We start from the raw sequence: 23,857 nt of genomic DNA, 5'->3' as shown, positions 1-23,857 counted from the left end.
TGGCCAGACACTTCTAAACTTTCCTTTGATTTATTGTATAAAGTTAATCACTTGATAATCTGGCCAGACACTTCTAAACTTTCCTTTGATTTATTGTATAAAGTTAATCACTTGATAATCTGGCCAGACACTTCTAAACTTTCCTTTGATTTATTGTTGTATAAAGTTAATCACTTGATAATCTGGCCAGACACTTCTAAACTTTCCTTTGATTTATTGTATAAAGTTAATCACTTGATAATCTGGCCAGACACTTCTAAACTTTCCTTTGATTTATTGTATAAAGTTAATCACTTGATAATCTGGCCAGACACTTCTAAACTTTCCTTTGATTTATTGTATAAAGTTAATCACTTGATAATCTGGCCAGACACTTCTAAACTTTCCTTTGATTTATTGTATAAAGTTAATCACTTGATAATCTGGCCAGACACTTCTAAACTTTCCTTTGATTTATTGTATAAAGTTAATCACTTGATAATCTGGCCAGACACTTCTAAACTTTCCTTTGATTTATTGTATAAAGTTAATCACTTGATAATCTGGCCAGACACTTCTAAACTTTCCTTTGATTTATTGTATAAAGTTAATCACTTGATAATCTGGCCAGACACTTCTAAACTTTCCTTTGATTTATTGTATAAAGTTAATCACTTGATAATCTGGCCAGACACTTCTAAACTTTCCTTTGATTTATTGTATAAAGTTAATCACTTGATAATCTGGCCAGACACTTCTAAACTTTCCTTTGATTTATTGTATAAAGTTAATCACTTGATAATCTGGCCAGACACTTCTAAACTTTCCTTTGATTTATTGTATAAAGTTAATCACTTGATACTTGACACTTCTAAACTTTCTGTATAAAGCCAGACACTTCTAAACTTTCCTTTGATTTATTGTATAAAGTTAATCACTTGATAATCTGGCCAGACACTTCTAAACTTTCCTTTGATTTATTGTATAAAGTTAATCACTTGATAATCTGGCCAGACACTTCTAAACTTTCCTTTGATTTATTATATAAAGTTAATCACTTGATAATCTGGCCAGACACTTCTAAACTTTCCTTTGATTTATTGTATAAAGTTAATCACTTGATAATCTGGCCAGACACTTCTAAACTTTCCTTTGATTTATTGTATAAAGTTAATCACTTGATAATCTGGCCAGACACTTCTAAACTTTCCTTTGATTTATTGTATAAAGTTAATCACTTGATAATCTGGCCAGACACTTCTAAACTTTCCTTTGATTTATTGTATAAAGTTAATCACTTGATAATCTGGCCAGACACTTCTAAACTTTCCTTTGATTTATTCACTTATAAAGTTAATCACTTGATAATCTGGCCAGACACTTCTAAACTTTCCTTTGATTTATTGTATAAAGTTAATCACTTGATAATCTGGCCAGACACTTCTAAACTTTCCTTTGATTTATTGTATAAAGTTAATCACTTGATAATCTGGCCAGACACTTCTAAACTTTCCTTTGATTTATTGTATAAAGTTAATCACTTGATAATCTGGCCAGACACTTCTAAACTTTCCTTTGATTTATTGTATAAAGTTAATCACTTGATAATCTGGCCAGACACTTCTAAACTTTCCTTTGATTTATTGTATAAAGTTAATCACTTGATAATCTGGCCAGACACTTCTAAACTTTCCTTTGATTTATTGTATAAAGTTAATCACTTGATAATCTGGCCAGACACTTCTAAACTTTCCTTTGATTTATTGTATATTGTATAAAGTTAATCACTTGATAATCTGGCCAGACACTTCTAAACTTTCCTTTGATTTATTGTATAAAGTTAATCACTTGATAATCTGGCCAGACACTTCTAAACTTTCCTTTGATTTATTGTATAAAGTTAATCACTTGATAATCTGGCCAGACACTTCTAAACTTTCCTTTGATTTATTGTATAAAGTTAATCACTTGATAATCTGGCCAGACACTTCTAAACTTTCCTTTGATTTATTGTATAAAGTTAATCACTTGATAATCTGGCCAGACACTTCTAAACTTTCCTTTGATTTATTGTATAAAGTTAATCACTTGATAATCTGGCCAGACACTTCTAAACTTTCCTTTGATTTATTGTATAAAGCCAGACACTTCTAAACTTTCCTTTGATTTATTGTATAAAGTTAATCACTTGATAATCTGGCCAGACACTTCTAAACTTTCCTTTGATTTATTGTATAAAGTTAATCACTTGATAATCTGGCCAGACACTTCTAAACTTTCCTTTGATTTATTGTATAAAGTTAATCACTTGATAATCTGGCCAGACACTTCTAAACTTTCCTTTGATTTATTGTATAAAGTTAATCACTTGATAATCTGGCCAGACACTTCTAAACTTTCCTTTGATTTATTGTATAAAGTTAATCACTTGATAATCTGGCCAGACACTTCTAAACTTTCCTTTGATTTATTGTATAAAGTTAATCACTTGATAATCTGGCCAGACACTTCTAAACTTTCCTTTGATTTATTGTATAAAGTTAATCACTTGATAATCTGGCCAGACACTTCTAAACTTTCCTTTGATTTATTGTATAAAGTTAATCACTTGATAATCTGGCCAGACACTTCTAAACTTTCCTTTGATTTATTGTATAAAGTTAATCACTTGATAATCTGGCCAGACACTTCTAAACTTTCCTTTGATTTATTGTATAAAGTTAATCACTTGATAATCTGGCCAGACACTTCTAAACTTTCCTTTGATTTATTGTATAAAGTTAATCACTTGATAATCTGGCCAGACACTTCTAAACTTTCCTTTGATTTATTGTATAAAGTTAATCACTTGATAATCTGGCCAGACACTTCTAAACTTTCCTTTGATTTATTGTATAAAGTTAATCACTTGATAATCTGGCCAGACACTTCTAAACTTTCCTTTGATTTATTGTATAAAGTTAATCACTTGATAATCTGGCCAGACACTTCTAAACTTTCCTTTGATTTATGTATATAAAGTTAATCACTTGATAATCTGGCCAGACACTTCTAAACTTTCCTTTGATTTATTGTATAAAGTTAATCACTTGATAATCTGGCCAGACACTTCTAAACTTTCCTTTGATTTATTGTATAAAGTTAATCACTTGATAATCTGGCCAGACACTTCTAAACTTTCCTTTGATTTATTGTATAAAGTTAATCACTTGATAATCTGGCCAGACACTTCTAAACTTTCCTTTGATTTATTGTATAAAGTTAATCACTTGATAATCTGGCCAGACACTTCTAAACTTTCCTTTGATTTATTGTATAAAGTTAATCACTTGATAATCTGGCCAGACACTTCTAAACTTTCCTTTGATTTATTGTATAAAGTTAATCACTTGATAATCTGGCCAGACACTTCTAAACTTTCCTTTGATTTATTGTATAAAGTTAATCACTTGATAATCTGGCCAGACACTTCTAAACTTTCCTTTGATTTATTGTATAAAGTTAATCACTTGATAATCTGGCCAGACACTTCTAAACTTTCCTTTGATTTACTGTCCTTTGATTTATAAAGTTAATCACTTGATAATCTGGCCAGACACTTCTAAACTTTCCTTTGATTTATTGTATAAAGTTAATCACTTGATAATCTGGCCAGACACTTCTAAACTTTCCTTTGATTTATTGTATAAAGTTAATCACTTGATAATCTGGCCAGACACTTCTAAACTTTCCTTGTATAAATAATCTGGCCAGACACTTCTAAACTTTCCTTTGATTTATTGTATAAAGTTAATCACTTGATAATCTGGCCAGACACTTCTAAACTTTCCTTTGATTTATTGTATATATAAAGTTAATCACTTGATAATCTGGCCAGACACTTCTAAACTTTCCTTTGATTTATTGTATAAAGTTAATCACTTGATAATCTGGCCAGACACTTCTAAACTTTCCTTTGATTTACTGTATATAAAGTTAATCACTTGATAATCTGGACCAGACACTTTTAAACTTTCCTTTGATTTATTGTATAAAGTTAATCACTTGATAATCTGGCCAGACACTTCTAAACTTTCCTTTGATTTATTGTATAAAGTTAATCACTTGATAATCTGGCCAGACACTTCTAAACTTTCCTTTGATTTATTGTATAAAGTTAATCACTTGATAATCTGGCCAGACACTTCTAAACTTTCCTTTGATTTATTGTATAAAGTTAATCACTTGATAATCTGGCCAGACACTTCTAAACTTTCCTTTGATTTATTGTATAAAGTTAATCACTTGATAATCTGGCCAGACACTTCTAAACTTTCCTTTGATTTATTGTATAAAGTTAATCACTTGATAATCTGGCCAGACACTTCTAAACTTTCCTTTGATTTATTGTATAAAGTTAATCACTTGATAATCTGGCCAGACACTTCTAAACTTTCCTTTGATTTATTGTATAAAGTTAATCACTTGATAATCTGGCCAGACACTTCTAAACTTTCCTTTGATTTATTGTATAAAGTTAATCACTTGATAATCTGGCCAGACACTTCTAAACTTTCCTTTGATTTATTGTATAAAGTTAATCACTTGATAATCTGGCCAGACACTTCTAAACTTTCCTTTGATTTATTGTATAAAGTTAATCACTTGATAATCTGGCCAGACACTTCTAAACTTTCCTTTGATTTATTGTATAAAGTTAATCACTTGATAATCTGGCCAGACACTTCTAAACTTTCCTTTGATTTATTGTATAAAGTTAATCACTTGATAATCTGGCCAGACACTTCTAAACTTTCCTTTGATTTATTGTATAAAGTTAATCACTTGATAATCTGGCCAGACACTTCTAAACTTTCCTTTGATTTATTGTATAAAGTTAATCACTTGATAATCTGGCCAGACACTTCTAAACTTTCCTTTGATTTATTGTATAAAGTTAATCACTTGATAATCTGGCCAGACACTTCTAAACTTTCCTTTGATTTATTGTATAAAGTTAATCACTTGATAATCTGGCCAGACACTTCTAAACTTTCCTTTGATTTATTGTATAAAGTTAATCACTTGATAATCTGGCCAGACACTTCTAAACTTTCCTTTGATTTATTGTATAAAGTTAATCACTTGATAATCTGGCCAGACACTTCTAAACTTTCCTTTGATTTATTGTATAAAGTTAATCACTTGATAATCTGGCCAGACACTTCTAAACTTTCCTTTGATTTACTTGATATAAAGTTAATCACTTGATAATCTGGCCAGACACTTCTAAACTTTCCTTTGATTTATTGTATAAAGTTAATCACTTGATAATCTGGCCAGACACTTCTAAACTTTCCTTTGATTTATTGTATAAAGTTAATCACTTGATAATCTGGCCAGACACTTCTAAACTTTCCTTTGATTTATTGTATAAAGTTAATCACTTGATAATCTGGCCAGACACTTCTAAACTTTCCTTTGATTTATTGTATAAAGTTAATCACTTGATAATCTGGCCAGACACTTCTAAACTTTCCTTTGATTTATTGTATAAAGTTAATCACTTGATAATCTGGCCAGACACTTCTAAACTTTCCTTTGATTTATTGTATAAAGTTAATCACTTGATAATCTGGCCAGACACTTCTAAACTTTCCTTTGATTTATTGTATAAAGTTAATCACTTGATAATCTGGCCAGACACTTCTAAACTTTCCTTTGATTTATTGTATAAAGTTAATCACTTGATAATCTGGCCAGACACTTCTAAACTTTCCTTTGATTTATTGTATAAAGTTAATCACTTGATAATCTGGCCAGACACTTCTAAACTTTCCTTTGATTTATTGTATAAAGTTAATCACACTTGATAATCTGGCCAGACACTTCTAAACTTTCCTTTGATTTATTGTATAAAGTTAATCACTTGATAATCTGGCCAGACACTTCTAAACTTTCCTTTGATTTATTGTATAAAGTTAATCACTTGATAATCTGGCCAGACACTTCTAAACTTTCCTTTGATTTATTGTATAAAGTTAATCACTTGATAATCTGGCCAGACACTTCTAAACTTTCCTTTGATTTATTGTATAAAGTTAATCACTTGATAATCTGGCCAGACACTTCTAAACTTTCCTTTGATTTATTGTATAAAGTTAATCACTTGATAATCTGGCCAGACACTTCTAAACTTTCCTTTGATTTATTGTATAAAGTTAATCACTTGATAATCTGGCCAGACACTTCTAAACTTTCCTTTGATTTATTGTATAAAGTTAATCACTTGATAATCTGGCCAGACACTTCTAAACTTTCCTTTGATTTATTGTATAAAGTTAATCACTTGATAATCTGGCCAGACACTTCTAAACTTTCCTTTGATTTATTGTATAAAGTTAATCACTTGATAATCTGGCCAGACACTTCTAAACTTTCCTTTGATTTATTGTATAAAGTTAATCACTTGATAATCTGGCCAGACACTTCTAAACTTTCCTTTGATTTATTGTATAAAGTTAATCACTTGATAATCTGGCCAGACACTTCTAAACTTTCCTTTGATTTATTGTATAAAGTTAATCACTTGATAATCTGGCCAGACACTTCTAAACTTTCCTTTGATTTATTGTATAAAGTTAATCACTTGATAATCTGGCCAGACACTTCTAAACTTTCCTTTGATTTATTGTATAAAGTTAATCACTTGATAATCTGGCCAGACACTTCTAAACTTTCCTTTGATTTATTGTATAAAGTTAATCACTTGATAATCTGGCCAGACACTTCTAAACTTTCCTTTGATTTATTGTATAAAGTTAATCACTTGATAATCTGGCCAGACACTTCTAAACTTTCCTTTGATTTATTGTATAAAGTTAATCACTTGATAATCTGGCCAGACACTTCTAAACTTTCCTTTGATTTATTGTATAAAGTTAATCACTTGATAATCTGGCCAGACACTTCTAAACTTTCCTTTGATTTATTGTATAAAGTTAATCACTTGATAATCTGGCCAGACACTTCTAAACTTTCCTTTGATTTATTGTATAAAGTTAATCACTTGATAATCTGGCCAGACACTTCTAAACTTTCCTTTGATTTATTGTATAAAGTTAATCACTTGATAATCTGGCCTTGATAATCTGGCCAGACACTTCTAAACTTTCCTTTGATTTATTGTATAAAGACACTCTGGCCAGACACTTCTAAACTTTCCTTTGATTTATTGTATAAAGTTAATCACTTGATAATCTGGCCAGACACTTCTAAACTTTCCTTTGATTTATTGTATAAAGTTAATCACTTGATAATCTGGCCAGACACTTCTAAACTTTCCTTTGATTTATTGTATAAAGTTAATCACTTGATAATCTGGCCAGACACTTCTAAACTTTCCTTTGATTTATTGTATAAAGTTAATCACTTGATAATCTGGCCAGACACTTCTAAACTTTCCTTTGATTTATTGTATAAAGTTAATCACTTGATAATCTGGCCAGACACTTCTAAACTTTCCTTTGATTTATTGTATAAAGTTAATCACTTGATAATCTGGCCAGACACTTCTAAACTTTCCTTTGATTTATTGTATAAAGTTAATCACTTGATAATCTGGCCAGACACTTCTAAACTTTCCTTTGATTTATTGTATAAAGTTAATCACTTGATAATCTGGCCAGACACTTCTAAACTTTCCTTTGATTTATTGTATAAAGTTAATCACTTGATAATCTGGCCAGACACTTCTAAACTTTCCTTTGATTTATTGTATAAAGTTAATCACTTGATAATCTGGCCAGACACTTCTAAACTTTCCTTTGATTTATTGTATAAAGTTAATCACTTGATAATCTGGCCAGACACTTCTAAACTTTCCTTTGATTTATTGTATAAAGTTAATCACTTGATAATCTGGCCAGACACTTCTAAACTTTCCTTTGATTTATTGTATAAAGTTAATCACTTGATAATCTGGCCAAACACTTCTAAACTTTCCTTTGATTTATTGTATAAAGTTAATCACTTGATAATCTGGCCAGACACTTCTAAACTTTCCTTTGATTTATTGTATAAAGTTAATCACTTGATAATCTGGCCAGACACTTCTAAACTTTCCTTTGATTTATTGTATAAAGTTAATCACTTGATAATCTGGCCAGACACTTCTAAACTTTCCTTTGATTTATTGTATAAAGTTAATCACTTGATAATCTGGCCAGACACTTCTAAACTTTCCTTTGATTTATTGTATAAAGTTAATCACTTGATAATCTGGCCAGACACTTCTAAACTTTCCTTTGATTTATTGTATAAAGTTAATCACTTGATAATCTGGCCAGACACTTCTAAACTTTCCTTTGATTTATTGTATAAAGTTAATCACTTGATAATCTGGCCAAACACTTCTAAACTTTCCTTTGATTTACTGTATATATAAAGTTAATCACTTGATAATCTGGCCAGACACTTCTAAACTTTCCTTTGATTTATTGTATAAAGTTAATCACTTGATAATCTGGCCAGACACTTCTAAACTTTCCTTTGATTTATTGTATAAAGTTAATCACTTGATAATCTGGCCAGACACTTCTAAACTTTCCTTTGATTTATTGTATAAAGTTAATCACTTGATAATCTGGCCAGACACTTCTAAACTTTCCTTTGATTTATTGTATAAAGTTAATCACTTGATAATCTGGCCAGACACTTCTAAACTTTCCTTTGATTTATTATATAAAGTTAATCACTTGATAATCTGGCCAGACACTTCTAAACTTTCCTTTGATTTATTGTATAAAGTTAATCACTTGATAATCTGGCCAGACACTTCTAAACTTTCCTTTGATTTATTGTATAAAGTTAATCACTTGATAATCTGGCCAGACACTTCTAAACTTTCCTTTGATTTATTGTATAAAGTTAATCACTTGATAATCTGGCCAAACACACTTCTAAACTTTCCTTTGATTTATTGTATAAAGTTAATCACTTGATAATCTGGCCAGACACTTCTAAACTTTCCTTTGATTTATTGTATAAAGTTAATCACTTGATAATCTGGCCAGACACTTCTAAACTTTCCTTTGATTTATTGTATAAAGTTAATCACTTGATAATCTGGCCAGACACTTCTAAACTTTCCTTTGATTTATTGTATAAAGTTAATCACTTGATAATCTGGCCAGACACTTCTAAACTTTCCTTTGATTTATTGTATAAAGTTAATCACTTGACACTTAATCTGGCCAGACACTTCTAAACTTTCCTTTGATTTATTGTATAAAGTTAATCACTTGATAATCTGGCCAGACACTTCTAAACTTTCCTTTGATTTATTGTATAAAGTTAATCACTTGATAATCTGGCCAGACACTTCTAAACTTTCCTTTGATTTATTGTATAAAGTTAATCACTTGATAATCTGGCCAGACACTTCTAAACTTTCCTTTGATTTATTGTATAAAGTTAATCACTTGATAATCTGGCCAAACACTTCTAAACTTTCCTTTGATTTATTGTATAAAGTTAATCACTTGATAATCTGGCCAGACACTTCTAAACTTTCCTTTGATTTATTGTATAAAGTTAATCACTTGATAATCTGGCCAGACACTTCTAAACTTTCCTTTGATTTATTGTATAAAGTTAATCACTTGATAATCTGGCCAGACACTTCTAAACTTTCCTTTGATTTATTGTATACTTTCCTTTGAAGTTAATCACTTGATAATCTGACCAGACACTTCTAAACTTTCCTTTGATTTATTGTATAAAGTTAATCACTTGATAATCTGGCCAAACACTTCTAAACTTTCCTTTGATTTATTGTATAAAGTTAATCACTTGATAATCTGGCCAGACACTTCTAAACTTTCCTTTGATTTATTGTATAAAGTTAATTACTTGATAATCTGGCCAGACACTTCTAAACATTCCTTTGATTTACTGTATAAAGTTAATCACTTCACAATCTGACCAGACACTTCTAAACTTTCCTTTGATTTATTGTATAAAGTTAATCACTTGATAATCTGGCCAGACACTTCTAAACTTTCCTTTGATTTATTCTATAAAGTTAATCACTTGATAATCCGGCCAAACACTTCTAAACATTCCTTTGATTTATTGTATAAAATTAATCACTTCAAAATCTGACCACACACTTCTAAACTTTCTTTTGATTTATTGTATAAAGTTAATCACTTGATAATCTGGCCAGACACTTCTAAACTTTCCTTTGATTTATTCTATAAAGTTAATCACTTGATAATCTGGCCAAACACTTCTAAACTTTCCTTTGATTTATTGTATAAAGTTAAACACTTAATAATCTGCCAAGACACTTCTAAACTTTTCTTTGATTTATTGTATAAAGTTAAAAACTTGATAATCTGGCGAGACACTTCTAAACTTTCCTTTGATTTATTGTATAAAGTTAATCACTTCATGATTTGGCCACACACTTCTAAACTTTCCTTTGATTTATTGTATAAAATTAATCACTTGATAATCTGGGCAGACACTTCTAAACTTTCCTTTGATTTATTGTATAAAGTTAATCACTTGATAATCTGGCCAAACACTTCTAAACTATCCTTTGATTTATTGTATAAAGTTAATCTTTGGCCAGACACTTTTAAACTTTCCTTTGATTTAATGTATATATAAAGTTAATCACTTAATACTCTGGCCAGACACTTCTAAACTTCACTTTGATTTATTGTATACAGTTAATCACTTGATAATCTGGCCAGACACTTCTAAACTTTCCTTTGATTTATTGTATTAAGTTAAACACTTGATAATCTGACAAGACACTTCTAAACTTTCCTTTGATTTATTGTATAAAGTTAATCACTTGATAATTTGGCCACACACTTCTAAACTTTCCTTTGATTTATTGTATAAAATTAATCACTTGATAATCTGGCCAGACACTTCTAAACTTTCCTTTGATTTATTGTATAAAGTTAATCACTTGATAATCTGGCCAGACACTTCTAAACTTTCCTTTGATTTATTGTATAAAGTTAATCATTTGATAATCTGGCCAGTCACTTCTAAACTTTCCTTTGGTTTATTGTATAAAGTTAATCATTTTATAATCTGGCGAATCACTTCTAAACTTTCCTTTGATTTATTGTATAAAGTTAATCACTTGATTATCTGGCCAGACACTTCTAAACGTTCCTTTGATTTATTGTATAAAGTTAATCACTTGATACTCTGGCCAGACACTTTTAAACTTTCCTTTGATTTATTGTATACAATTAATCACTTCACAATCTGACCAGACACTTCTAAACTTTCCTTTCATTTATTCTATAAAGTTAATCACTTGATAATCTGGCCAGACACTTCTAAACTTTCCTTTGATTTACTGAATATATAAAGTTAATCACTTAATACTCTGGCCAGACACTTCTAAACTTTACTTTGGTTTATTCTATACAGTTATTCACTTGATAATCTGGCCAGACACTTCTAAACTTTCCTTTGATTTATTGTATAAAGTTAAACACTTGAAATCTGGCAATACACTTCTAAACTTTCCTTTGATTTATTGTATAAAGTTAATCACATGACAATCTGGCCATACACTTCTAAACTTTCCTTTGATTTATTGTATAAAGCTAATCACTTAATAATCTGACCAAACACCTCTAAACTTTCCTTTGATTTATTGTATAAAGTTAATCACTTGATAATCTCGCCAGACACTTCTAAACTTTCCTTTGATTTATTGTATAAAGTTAATCACTTGATAATCTGGCCAGACAGTTCTAAACTTTCCTTTCATTAAGTGTATAAAGTTAATCACTTGATAATCTGGCCAAACACTTTTAAACATTCTTTGATTTATTGTATACAGTTAATCACTTCACAATCTGACCAGACACTTCTAAACTTTCCTTTGATTTATTGTATAAAGTTAATTACTTGATAATCTGGCCAAACACTTCTAAACTTTTTTTTGATTTATTGTATAAAGTTAATCACTTGATAATCTGGCCAGACACTTCTAAACTTCCCTTTGATTTATTGTATAAAGTTAATTACTTGATAATCTGGCCAGACACTTCCAAACATTCCTTTGATTTATTGTATAAAGTTAATCACTTCAAAATCTGACCACACACTTCTAAACTTTGTTTTGATTTATTGTATAAAGTTAATCACTTGATAATCTGGCCAGACACTTCTAAACTTTCCTTTGATTTATTCTATAAAGTTAATCACTTGATAATCCGGCCAAACACTTCTAAACATTCCTTTGATTTATTGTATAAAATTAATCACTTCAAAATCTGACCACACACTTCTAAACTTTCTTTTGATTTATTCTATAAAGTTAATCACTTGATAATCCGGCCAAACACTTCTAAACATTCCTTTGATTTATTGTATAAAATTAATCACTTCAAAATCTGACCACACACTTCTAAACTTTCTTTTGATTTATTGTATAAAGTTAATCACTTGATAATCTGGCCAGACACTTCTAAACTTTCCTTTGATTTATTCTATAAAGTTAATCACTTGATAATCCGGCCAAACACTTCTAAACATTCCTTTGATTTATTGTATAAAGTTAAACACTTAATAATCTGCCAAGACACTTCTAAACTTTTCTTTGATTTATTGTATAAAGTTAAAACTTGATAATCTGGCGAGACACTTCTAAACTTTCCTTTGATTTATTGTATAAAGTTAATCACTTCATGATTTGGCCACACACTTCTAAACTTTCCTTTGATTTATTGTATAAAATTAATCACTTGATAATCTGGGCAGACACTTCTAAACTTTCCTTTGATTTATTGTATAAAGTTAATCACTTGATAATCTGGCCAAACACTTCTAAACTATCCTTTGATTTATTGTATAAAGTTAATCTTTGGCCAGACACTTTTAAACTTTCCTTTGATTTAATGTATATATAAAGTTAATCACTTAATACTCTGGCCAGACACTTCTAAACTTCACTTTGATTTATTGTATACAGTTAATCACTTGATAATCTGGCCAGACACTTCTAAACTTTCCTTTGCTTTATTGTATTAAATTAAACACTTGATAATCTGACAAGACACTTCTAAACTTTCCTTTGATTTATTGTATAAAGTTAATCACTTGATAATTTGGCCACACACTTCTAGACTTTCCTTTGATTTATTGTATAAAATTAATCACTTGATAATCTGGTCAGACACTTCTAAACTTTCCTTTAATTTATTGTATAAAATTAATCACTTGATAATCTGGCCAGACACTTCTAAACTTTCCTTTAATTTATTGTATAAAGTTAATCATTTGATAATCTGGCGAGTCACTTCTAAACTTTCCTTTGGTTTATTGTATAAAGTTAATCATTTTATAATCTGGCGAGTCAATTCTAAACTTTCCTTTGATTTATTGTATAAAGTTAATCACTTGATTATCTGGCCAGACACTTCTAAACGTTCCTTTGATTTATTGTATAAAGTTAATCACTTGATACTCTGGCCAGACACTTTTAAACTTTCCTTTGATTTATTGTATACAGTTAATCACTTCACAATCTGACCAGACACTTCTAAACTTTCCTTTCATTTATTCTATAAAGTTAATCACTTGATAATCTGGCCAGACACTTCTAAACTTTCCTTTGATTTACTGAATATATAAAGTTAATCACTTAATACTCTGGCCAGACACTTCTAAACTTTACTTTGGTTTATTCTATACAGTTATTCACTTGATAATCTGGCCAGACACTTCTAAACTTTCCTTTGATTTATTGTATAAAGTTAAACACTTGAAATCTGGCAATACACTTCTAAACTTTCCTTTGATTTATTGTATAAAGTTAATCACATGACAATCTGGCCATACACTTCTAAACTTTCCTTTGATTTATTGTATAAAGCTAATCACTTAATAATCTGACCAAACACCTCTAAACTTTCCTTTGATTTATTGTATAAAGTTAATCACTTGATAATCTCGCCAGACACTTCTAAACTTTCCTTTGATTTATTGTATAAAGTTAATCACTTGATAATCTGGCCAGACAGTTCTAAACTTTCCTTTCATTAAGTGTATAAAGTTAATCACTTGATAATCTGGCCAAACACTTTTAAACATTCTTTGATTTATTGTATACAGTTAATCACTTCACAATCTGACCAGACACTTCTAAACTTTCCTTTGATTTATTGTATAAAGTTAATTACTTGATAATCTGGCCAGACACTTCTAAACTTCCCTTTGATTTATTGTATAAAGTTAATTACTTGATAATCTGGCCAGACACTTCCAAACATTCCTTTGATTTATTGTATAAAGTTAATCACTTCAAAATCTGACCACACACTTCTAAACTTTGTTTTGATTTATTGTATAAAGTTAATCACTTGATAATCTGGCCAGACACTTCTAAACTTTCCTTTGATTTATTCTATAAAGTTAATCACTTGATAATCCGGCCAAACACTTCTAAACATTCCTTTGATTTATTGTATAAAATTAATCACTTCAAAATCTGACCACACACTTCTAAACTTTCTTTTGATTTATTGTATAAAGTTAATCACTTGATAATCTGGCCAGACACTTCTAAACTTTCCTTTGATTTATTCTATAAAGTTAATCACTTGATAATCCGGCCAAACACTTCTAAACATTCCTTTGATTTATTGTATAAAGTTAATCACTTCATGATTTGGCCACACACTTCTAAACTTTCCTTTGATTTATTGTATAAAATTAATCACTTGATAATCTGGCCAGACACTTCTAAACTATCCTTTGATTTATTGTATAAAGTTAATCACTTGATAATCTGGCCAAACACTTCTAAACTATCCTTTGATTTATTGTATAAAGTTAATCTTTGGCCAGACACTTTTAAACTTTCCTTTGATTTAATGTATATATAAAGTTAATCACTTAATACTCTGGCCAGACACTTCTAAACTTCACTTTGATTTATTGTATACAGTTAATCACTTGATAATCTGGCCAGACACTTCTAAACTTTCCTTTGCTTTATTGTATTAAGTTAAACACTTGATAATCTGACAAGACACTTCTAAACTTTCCTTTGATTTATTGTATAAAGTTAATCACTTGATAATTTGGCCACACACTTCTAGACTTTCCTTTGATTTATTGTATAAAATTAATCACTTGATAATCTGGTCAGACACTTCGAAACTTTCCTTTGATTTATTGCATAAAGTTAATCACTTGATAATCTGTCCAAACACTTCTAAACTTTCCTTTGATTTACTGTATATACAAAGTTAATCACTTAATACTCTGGCCAGACACTTCTAAACTTTACTTTGATTTATTGTATACAGTTAATCACTTGATAATCTGGCCAGACACTTCTAAACTTTCCTTTGATTTATTGTATAAAGCTAATCACTTGATAATCTGGCCAGACACTTCTAAACGTTCCTTTGATTTATTGTATAAAGTTAATCACTTGATACTCTGGCCAGACACTTTTAAACTTTCCTTTGATTTATTGTATACAGTTAATCACTTCACAATCTGACCAGACACTTCTAAACTTTCCTTTCATTTATTGTATAAAGTTAATCACTTTATAATCTGGCCAGACACTTCTAAACTTTCCTTTGATTTACTGTATATATAAAGTTAATCACTTAATACTCTGGCCAGACACTTCTAAACTTTACTTTGGTTTATTCTATACAGTTAATCACTTGATAATCTGGCCAGACACTTCCAAACTTTCCTTTGATTTATTGTATAAAGCTAATCACTTGATAATCTGGCCAGACACTTCTAAACGTTCCTTTGATTTATTGTATAAAGTTAATCACTTGATAATCTGGCCAAACACCTCTAAACGTTCCTTTGATTTATTGTATAAAGTTAATCACTTGATAATCTGGCCAGATACTTCTAAACGTTCCTTTGATTTATTGTATAAAGTTAATCACTTGATAATCTGCCCAGCCACTTCTAAACTTTCCTTTGATTTATTGCATTAAGTTAATCACTTGATAATCTGGCCATACACTTCTAAACTTTCCTTTAATTTATTGTATAAAGTTAATCATTTGATAATCTGGCGAGTCACTTCTAAACTTTCCTTTGGTTTATTGTATAAAGTTAATCATTTTATAATCTGGCGAGTCACTTCTAAACTTTCCTTTGATTTATTGTATAAAGTTAATCACTTGATTATCTGGCCAGACACTTCTAAACTTTCCTTTGATTTATTGTATAAAGTTAATCACTTGATACTCTGGCCAGACACTTCTAAACGTTCCTTTGATTTATTGTATAAAGTTAATCACTTGATAATCTGGCCAAACACTTCTAAACTTTCCTTTGATTTATTGTATTAAGTTAATCACTTGATAATCTGGCCAGACACTTCTAAACTTTCCTTTAATTCACTGTGTTTAATTCACATTATTTAAATCTTTAGCAGATATCATCAAATCTTTCTGTAGCAACAGTTGAAAATAAGAATTATGAAAAGAACATTTTTTTGAAATATAAAAGAACACAGTTATCTAGCTAATAAAATAATGAAACATCAAACTTAATGTGTTCAAGAATAAATATACTCAGTAAGACAGTACATTCTATACCAGAGAAAATCCAACTAGTTATAAATACACATACCTGTACATCTACATAGGAGTTAAGTCTCACAAACTTTGTGTGAAATCCTGTCTGTCTGTCAATCCAAGACCTTGAGCCATAAATAAAAGTGATAGGCACGTATTCTCTGAGCTGGTGAATCCGACTAATCATCGGGTGTTTAGCCCATCCAAAGTGAGCCGTCAGGGCCATGAAAGCTTCCTCTCCACTAAAATAAAGAGAAAAATAACAATCTACATACATTATTTGAAAAAGTAGCTTATGTAATAATCACGTTACAACGCAGGTTACACAAAGCTGTATTAAAGTAACTTTATATCATTACAGCATAACACGTATTTTACACTTAAAACACTTAACACTTCAACAATAACACAAGTTGTCAAACATTACATTTGACAAAAAAATATACTACTGATAATTAATAACAATAACATCCATCATCATACAACTGACAACACACTGTTATACATAACTAACAGGTGACAATAACACAGGATACTGCACATGCTTAACGTAACAACACATTTTAAACCATTTATGAACTAATGGGGGGATATACTAAACCAAATTTAATGAAACTCTGCAATAAACAGTCATCTTTTACCTCAGGTTTTCAACTGAAAATTTCAAAACTGTATTGAAAACAATAAAATAATTATTTTATCTCAGTACCACAACTTTCTTTTATTTGTCATTCATACAAAAGTTATATTTCTGACATGTCCAGTTCGTTCTGGTTTTACTGGAATTCATTAAAATACTTTATTTTGTGAATTACAGTGGTAACCACTTTTGGATATGAATCATAAAAAACTTCCTAAACATGTAGTTTTTACAGATGTTTTCTAAACTTCATAAACCTGTAGGTTTTACAGATGTTTTCTAAACTTCCTAAACATGTGGTTTTTACAGATGTTTTCTAAACTTCCTAAACCTGTAGTTTTTACAGATGTTTTCTGAACGTCCTAAACATGTAGTTTTTACAGATGTTTTCTAAACGTCCTAAACATGTAGTTTTTACAGATGTTTTCTAAACATCCTAAACATGTGGCTTTTACAGATGTTTTCTAAACTTCCTAAACATGTAGTTTTTACAGATGTTTTTAAACGTCCAAGACCTATAGTTTTCACACGTTTTCTAACCTTCCTAAACATGTAGTTTTTATAGATGTTTTCTAAACATCCTAAACATGTGGTTTTTACAGATGTTTTCTAAACTTCTTAAACCTGTAGTTTTTACAAATGTTTTCTAATCTTCCTAAACATGTATCTTTTACAGATGTTTTCTAAACTTCCTAAACATGTAGTTTTTACAGATGTTTTCCAAACATCCTAAACATGTAGTTTTTACAGATGTTTTTTAAATGTCCTAAACATGTAGTTTTTACAGATGTTTTCTAAACTTCCTAAACATATATTTTTACAGATGTTTTCTAAACTTCCTAAACATGTAGTTTTTACAGATGTTTTCTAAACGTCCTAAACATGTATTTTTACAGATGTTTTCTAAACTTCCTAAACATGTAGTTTTTACAGATGTTTTCTAAACTTCCTAAACATGTAGTTTTTACAGATGTTTTCTAAAAACAGATGTCCTAAACATGTAGTTTTTACAGATGTTTTCTAAACTTCCTAAACCAGATGTATCCTAAACATGTTTTTACAGATGTTTTCTAAACTTCCTAAACATGTATGTTTTCTAAATTTCCTAAACATGTTTTTACAGATGTTTTCTAAACATCCTAAACCTGTAGTTTTCTTTTACAGATGTTTTCTAAACTTCCTAAACATGTAGTTTTCTTTTACAGATACAGATTTTCTAAATGTTTTAAACATCCTAAACCTGTAGTTTTTACAGATGTTTTCTAACCTTCCTAAACATGTAGTTTTTACAGATATTTTCTAAATGTCCTAAACATGTAGTTTTTACGGATGTTTTCTAAACTTCCTAAACATGTAGTTTTTACAGATGTTTTCTAAACTTCCTAAACATGTAGTTTTTACAGATGTTTTTTAAATGTCCTAAACATGTAGTTTTTACAGGTTTTCTAAACTTCCTAAACATATATTTTTACAGAAGTTTTCTAAACTTCCTAAACATATATTTTTACAGATGTTTTCTATACTTCCTAAACATATATTTTTACAGATGTTTTCTAAACTTCCTAAACCTGTAGTTTTTACAGATGTTTTCTAAACTTTCTAAACATGTAGTTTTTACAGATGTTTTTAAACATCCTAAACCTGTAGTTTTTACAGATGTTTTCTAACCTTCCTAAACATGTAGTTTTTACAGATGTTTTCTAAACTTCCTAAACCTGTAAATTTTACAGATGTTTTCTAAACTTCCTAAACCTGTAGTTTTTACAGATGTTTTCTAAACTTCCTAAACCTGTAGTTTTTACAGATGTTTTCTAAACTTCCCAAATCTGTAGTTTTTACAGATGTTTTCTAAACTTCTTAAACATGTAGTTTTTACAGATGTTTTTTAAACATCCTAAACCTATAAATTTTACAGATGTTTTCCAAACATCCTAAACATGTAGTTTTTACAGATGTTTTTTAAATGTCCTAAACATGTAGTTTTTACAGGGGTTTTCTAAACTTCCTAAACATATATTTTTACAGATGTTTTCTAAACTTCCTAAACCTGTAGTTTCTACAGATGTTTTCTAAACTTCCTAAACATGTAGTTTTTACAGATGTTTTCTGAACGTCCTAAACATGTGGTTTTTACAGATGTTTTCTAAACTTCCTAAACATATATTTTTACAGATGTTTTCTAAACTTCCTAAACATGTAGTTTTTACAGATGTTTTCTAAACGTCCTAAACATGTATTTTTACAGATGTTTTCTAAACTTCCTAAACATGTAGTTTTTACAGATGTTTTTAAACGTCCTAAACCTGTAGTATTTACAGATGTTTTCTAACCTTCCTAAACATGTAGTTTTTATAGATGTTTTCTAAACTTCCTAAACATGTGGTTTTTACAGATGTTTTCTAAACATCCTAAACATGTAGCTTTTACAGATGTTTTTTAAACTTCTTAAACATGTGGTTTTTACAGATGTCTTCTAAACTTCCTAAACCTGTAGTTTCTACAGATGTTTTCTAAATTTCCTAAACATGTAGTTTTTACAGATGTTTTCTGAACGTCCTAAACATGTAGTTTTTACAGATGTTTTCTAAACTTCCTAAACATGTAGTTTTTACAAATGTTTTCTAAACGTCCTAAACATGTAGTTTTTACATATGTTTTCTAAACTTCCTAAACCTGTAGTTTTTACAGATGTTTTCTAAACTTCCTAAACATGTAGTTTTTACAGATGTTTTTAAACATCCTAAACCTGTAGTTTTTACAGATGTTTTCTAACCTTCCTAAACATGTAGTTTTTACAGATATTTTCTAAATGTCCTAAACATGTAGTTTTTACGGATGTTTTCTAAACTTCCTAAACATGTAGTTTTTACAGATGTTTTCTAAACTTCCTAAACATGTAGTTTTTACAGATGTTTTTTAAATGTCCTAAACATGTAGTTTTTACAGGTTTTCTAAACTTCCTAAACATATATTTTTACAGATGTTTTCTATACTTCCTAAACATATATTTTTACAGATGTTTTCTAAACTTCCTAAACATGTAGTTTTTACAGATGTTTTCTAAACTTCTTAAACATGTATTTTTACAGATGTTTTCTAAACTTCTTAAACATGTAGTTTTTACAGATGTTTTCTAAACTTCCTAAACCTGTAAATTTTACAGATGTTTTCTAAGCTTCCTAAACCTGTAGTTTTTACAGATGTTTTCTAAACTTCCTAAACCTGTAGTTTTTACAGATGTTTTCTAAACTTCCCAAATCTGTAGTTTTTACAGATGTTTTCTAAACTTCTTAAACATGTAGTTTTTACAGATGTTTTTTAAACATCCTAAACCTGTAAATTTTACAGATGTTTTCCAAACATCCTAAACATGTAGTTTTTACAGATGTTTTTTAAATGTCCTAAACATGTAGTTTTTACAGGGGTTTTCTAAACTTCCTAAACATATATTTTTACAGATGTTTTCTAAACTTCCTAAACCTGTAGTTTTACAGATGTTTTCTAAACTTCCTAAACATGTAGTTTTTACAGATGTTTTCTGAACGTCCTAAACATGTGTTTTTTACAGATGTTTTCTAAACTTCCTAAACATGTAGTTTTTACAGATGTTTTCTGAACGTCCTAAACATGTGGTTTTTACAGATGTTTTCTAAACTTCCTAAACATGTAGTTTTTACAGATGTTTTCTAAACGTCCTAAACATATAGTTTTTACGAATGTTTTCTCAACTTCCTAAACATGTGGTTTTTACAGATGTTTTCTAAACTTCTTAAACCTGTAGTTTTTACAGATGTTTTCTAAACTTCCTAAACATGTATCTTTTACAGATGTTTTCTAAACTTCCTAAACATGTAGTTTTTACAGATGTTTTCCAAACATCCTAAACATGTAGTTTTTACAGATGTTTTTTAAATGTCCTAAACATGTAGTTTTTACAGATGTTTTCTAAACTTCCTAAACATATATTTTTACAGATAATTTCTAAACTTCCTAAACATGTAGTTTTTACAGATGTTTTTTAAACGTCCTAAACATGTATTTTTACAATGTTTTCTAAACTTCCTAAACATGTAGTTTTTACAGATGTTTTTAAACGTCCTAAACCTGTAGTATTTACAGATGTTTTCTAACCTTCCTAAACATGTGTTTTACAGAGTTTTTAAACGTCCTTTTACATTTACAGATGTTTTCTAAACTTCCTAAACATGTAGTTTTTACAGATGTTTTCTAAACGTCCTAAACATGTAGTTTTTACAGATGTTTTCTAAACTTCCTAAACCTGTAGTTTTTACAGATGTTTTCTAAACTTTCTAAACATGTAGTTTTTACAGATGTTTTTAAACATCCTAAACCTGTAGTTTTTACAGATGTTTTCTAACCTTCCTAAACATGTAGTTTTTACAGATGCTTTCTAAACTTCCTAAACCTGTAAATTTTACAATGTTTTCTAAACTTCCTAAACCTGTACTTTTTACAGATGTTTTCTAAACTTCCTAAACCTGTAGTTTTTACAGATATTTTCTAAATGTCCTAAACATGTAGTTTTTACGGATGTTTTCTAAACTTCCTAAACATGTAGTTTTTACAGATGTTTTCTAAACTTCCTAAACATGTAGTTTTTACAGATGTTTTTTAAATGTCCTAAACATGTAGTTTTTACAGGTTTTCTAAACTTCCTAAACATATATTTTTACAGAAGTTTTCTAAACTTCCTAAACATATATTTTTACAGATGTTTTCTATACTTCCTAAACATATATTTTTACAGATGTTTTCTAAACTTCCTAAACATGTAGTTTTTACAGATGTTTTCTAAACTTCTTAAACATGTATTTTTACAGATGTTTTCTAAACTTCTTAAACATGTAGTTTTTACAGATGTTTTCTAAACTTCCTAAACCTGTAAATTTTACAGATGTTTTCTAAGCTTCCTAAACCTGTAGTTTTTACAGATGTTTTCTAAACTTCCTAAACCTGTAGTTTTTACAGATGTTTTCTAAACTTCCCAAATCTGTAGTTTTTACAGATGTTTTCTAAACTTCTTAAACATGTAGTTTTACAGATGTTTTTAAACATCCTAAACCTGTAAATTTTACAGATGTTTTCCAAACATCCTAAACATGTAGTTTTTACAGATGTTTTTTAAATGTCCTAAACATGTAGTTTTTACAGGGGTTTTCTAAACTTCCTAAACATATATTTTTACAGATGTTTTCTAAACTTCCTAAACCTGTAGTTTCTACAGATGTTTTCTAAACTTCCTAAACATGTAGTTTTTACAGATGTTTTCTGAACGTCCTAAACATGTGTTTTTTACAGATGTTTTCTAAACTTCCTAAACATGTAGTTTTTACAGATGTTTTCTGAACGTCCTAAACATGTGGTTTTTACAGATGTTTTCTAAACTTCCTAAACATGTAGTTTTTACAGATGTTTTCTAAACGTCCTAAACATATAGTTTTTACGAATGTTTTCTAAACTTCCTAAACATGTGGTTTTTACAGATGTTTTCTAAACTTCTTAAACCTGTAGTTTTTACAGATGTTTTCTAAACTTCCTAAACATGTATCTTTTACAGATGTTTTCTAAACTTCCTAAACATGTAGTTTTTACAGATGTTTTCCAAACATCCTAAACATGTAGTTTTTACAGATGTTTTTAAACATCCTAAACCTGTAGTTTTTACAGATGTTTTCTAACCTTCCTAAACATGTAGTTTTTACAGATGCTTTCTAAACTTCCTAAACCTGTAAATTTTACAATGTTTTCTAAACTTCCTAAACCTGTACTTTTTACAGATGTTTTCTAAACTTCCTAAACCTGTAGTTTTTACAGATATTTTCTAAATGTCCTAAACATGTAGTTTTTACGGATGTTTTCTAAACTTCCTAAACATGTAGTTTTTACAGATGTTTTCTAAACTTCCTAAACATGTAGTTTTTACAGATGTTTTTTAAATGTCCTAAACATGTAGTTTTTACAGGTTTTCTAAACTTCCTAAACATATATTTTTACAGAAGTTTTCTAAACTTCCTAAACATATATTTTTACAGATGTTTTCTATACTTCCTAAACATATATTTTTACAGATGTTTTCTAAACTTCCTAAACATGTAGTTTTTACAGATGTTTTCTAAACTTCTTAAACATGTATTTTTACAGATGTTTTTAAACTTCTTAAACATGTAGTTTTTACAGATGTTTTCTAAACTTCCTAAACCTGTAAATTTTACAGATGTTTTCTAAGCTTCCTAAACCTGTAGTTTTACAGATGTTTTCTAAACTTCCTAAACCTGTAGTTTTACAGATGTTTTCTAAACTTCCCAAATCTGTAGTTTTACAGATGTTTTCTAAACTTCTTAAACATGTAGTTTTACAGATGTTTTTAAACATCCTAAACCTGTAAATTTTACAGATGTTTTCCAAACATCCTAAACATGTAGTTTTTACAGATGTTTTTTAAATGTCCTAAACATGTAGTTTTTACAGGGGTTTTCTAAACTTCCTAAACATATATTTTTACAGATGTTTTCTAAACTTCCTAAACCTGTAGTTTCTACAGATGTTTTCTAAACTTCCTAAACATGTAGTTTTTACAGATGTTTTCTGAACGTCCTAAACATGTGTTTTTTACAGATGTTTTCTAAACTTC

General features: G+C 29.1%; 1 protein-coding gene across 1 annotated transcript in view; it reads right to left on the bottom strand.

The window, feature by feature from the left end:
- The window catches only part of LOC143232881 ((Lyso)-N-acylphosphatidylethanolamine lipase-like), a 136,440-nt gene that overhangs the window by 102,895 nt on the left and 9,688 nt on the right, over window positions 1–23,857 (bottom strand). Inside the window, exon 6 of the mRNA XM_076468890.1 lies at window positions 16,621–16,807. Coding sequence (XP_076325005.1) covers window positions 16,621–16,807 — 187 coding nt within the window. The remainder of the gene's footprint in view (window positions 1–16,620; window positions 16,808–23,857) is intronic.

Source organism: Tachypleus tridentatus, chromosome 1, assembly GCF_004210375.1.
Source record: "Tachypleus tridentatus isolate NWPU-2018 chromosome 1, ASM421037v1, whole genome shotgun sequence".
Lineage (NCBI taxonomy): Eukaryota > Metazoa > Arthropoda > Merostomata > Xiphosura > Limulidae > Tachypleus > Tachypleus tridentatus.
The sequence above is the reverse complement of the archived record's forward strand: the minus strand, read 5'-3'. Positions and strand labels throughout refer to the sequence as shown.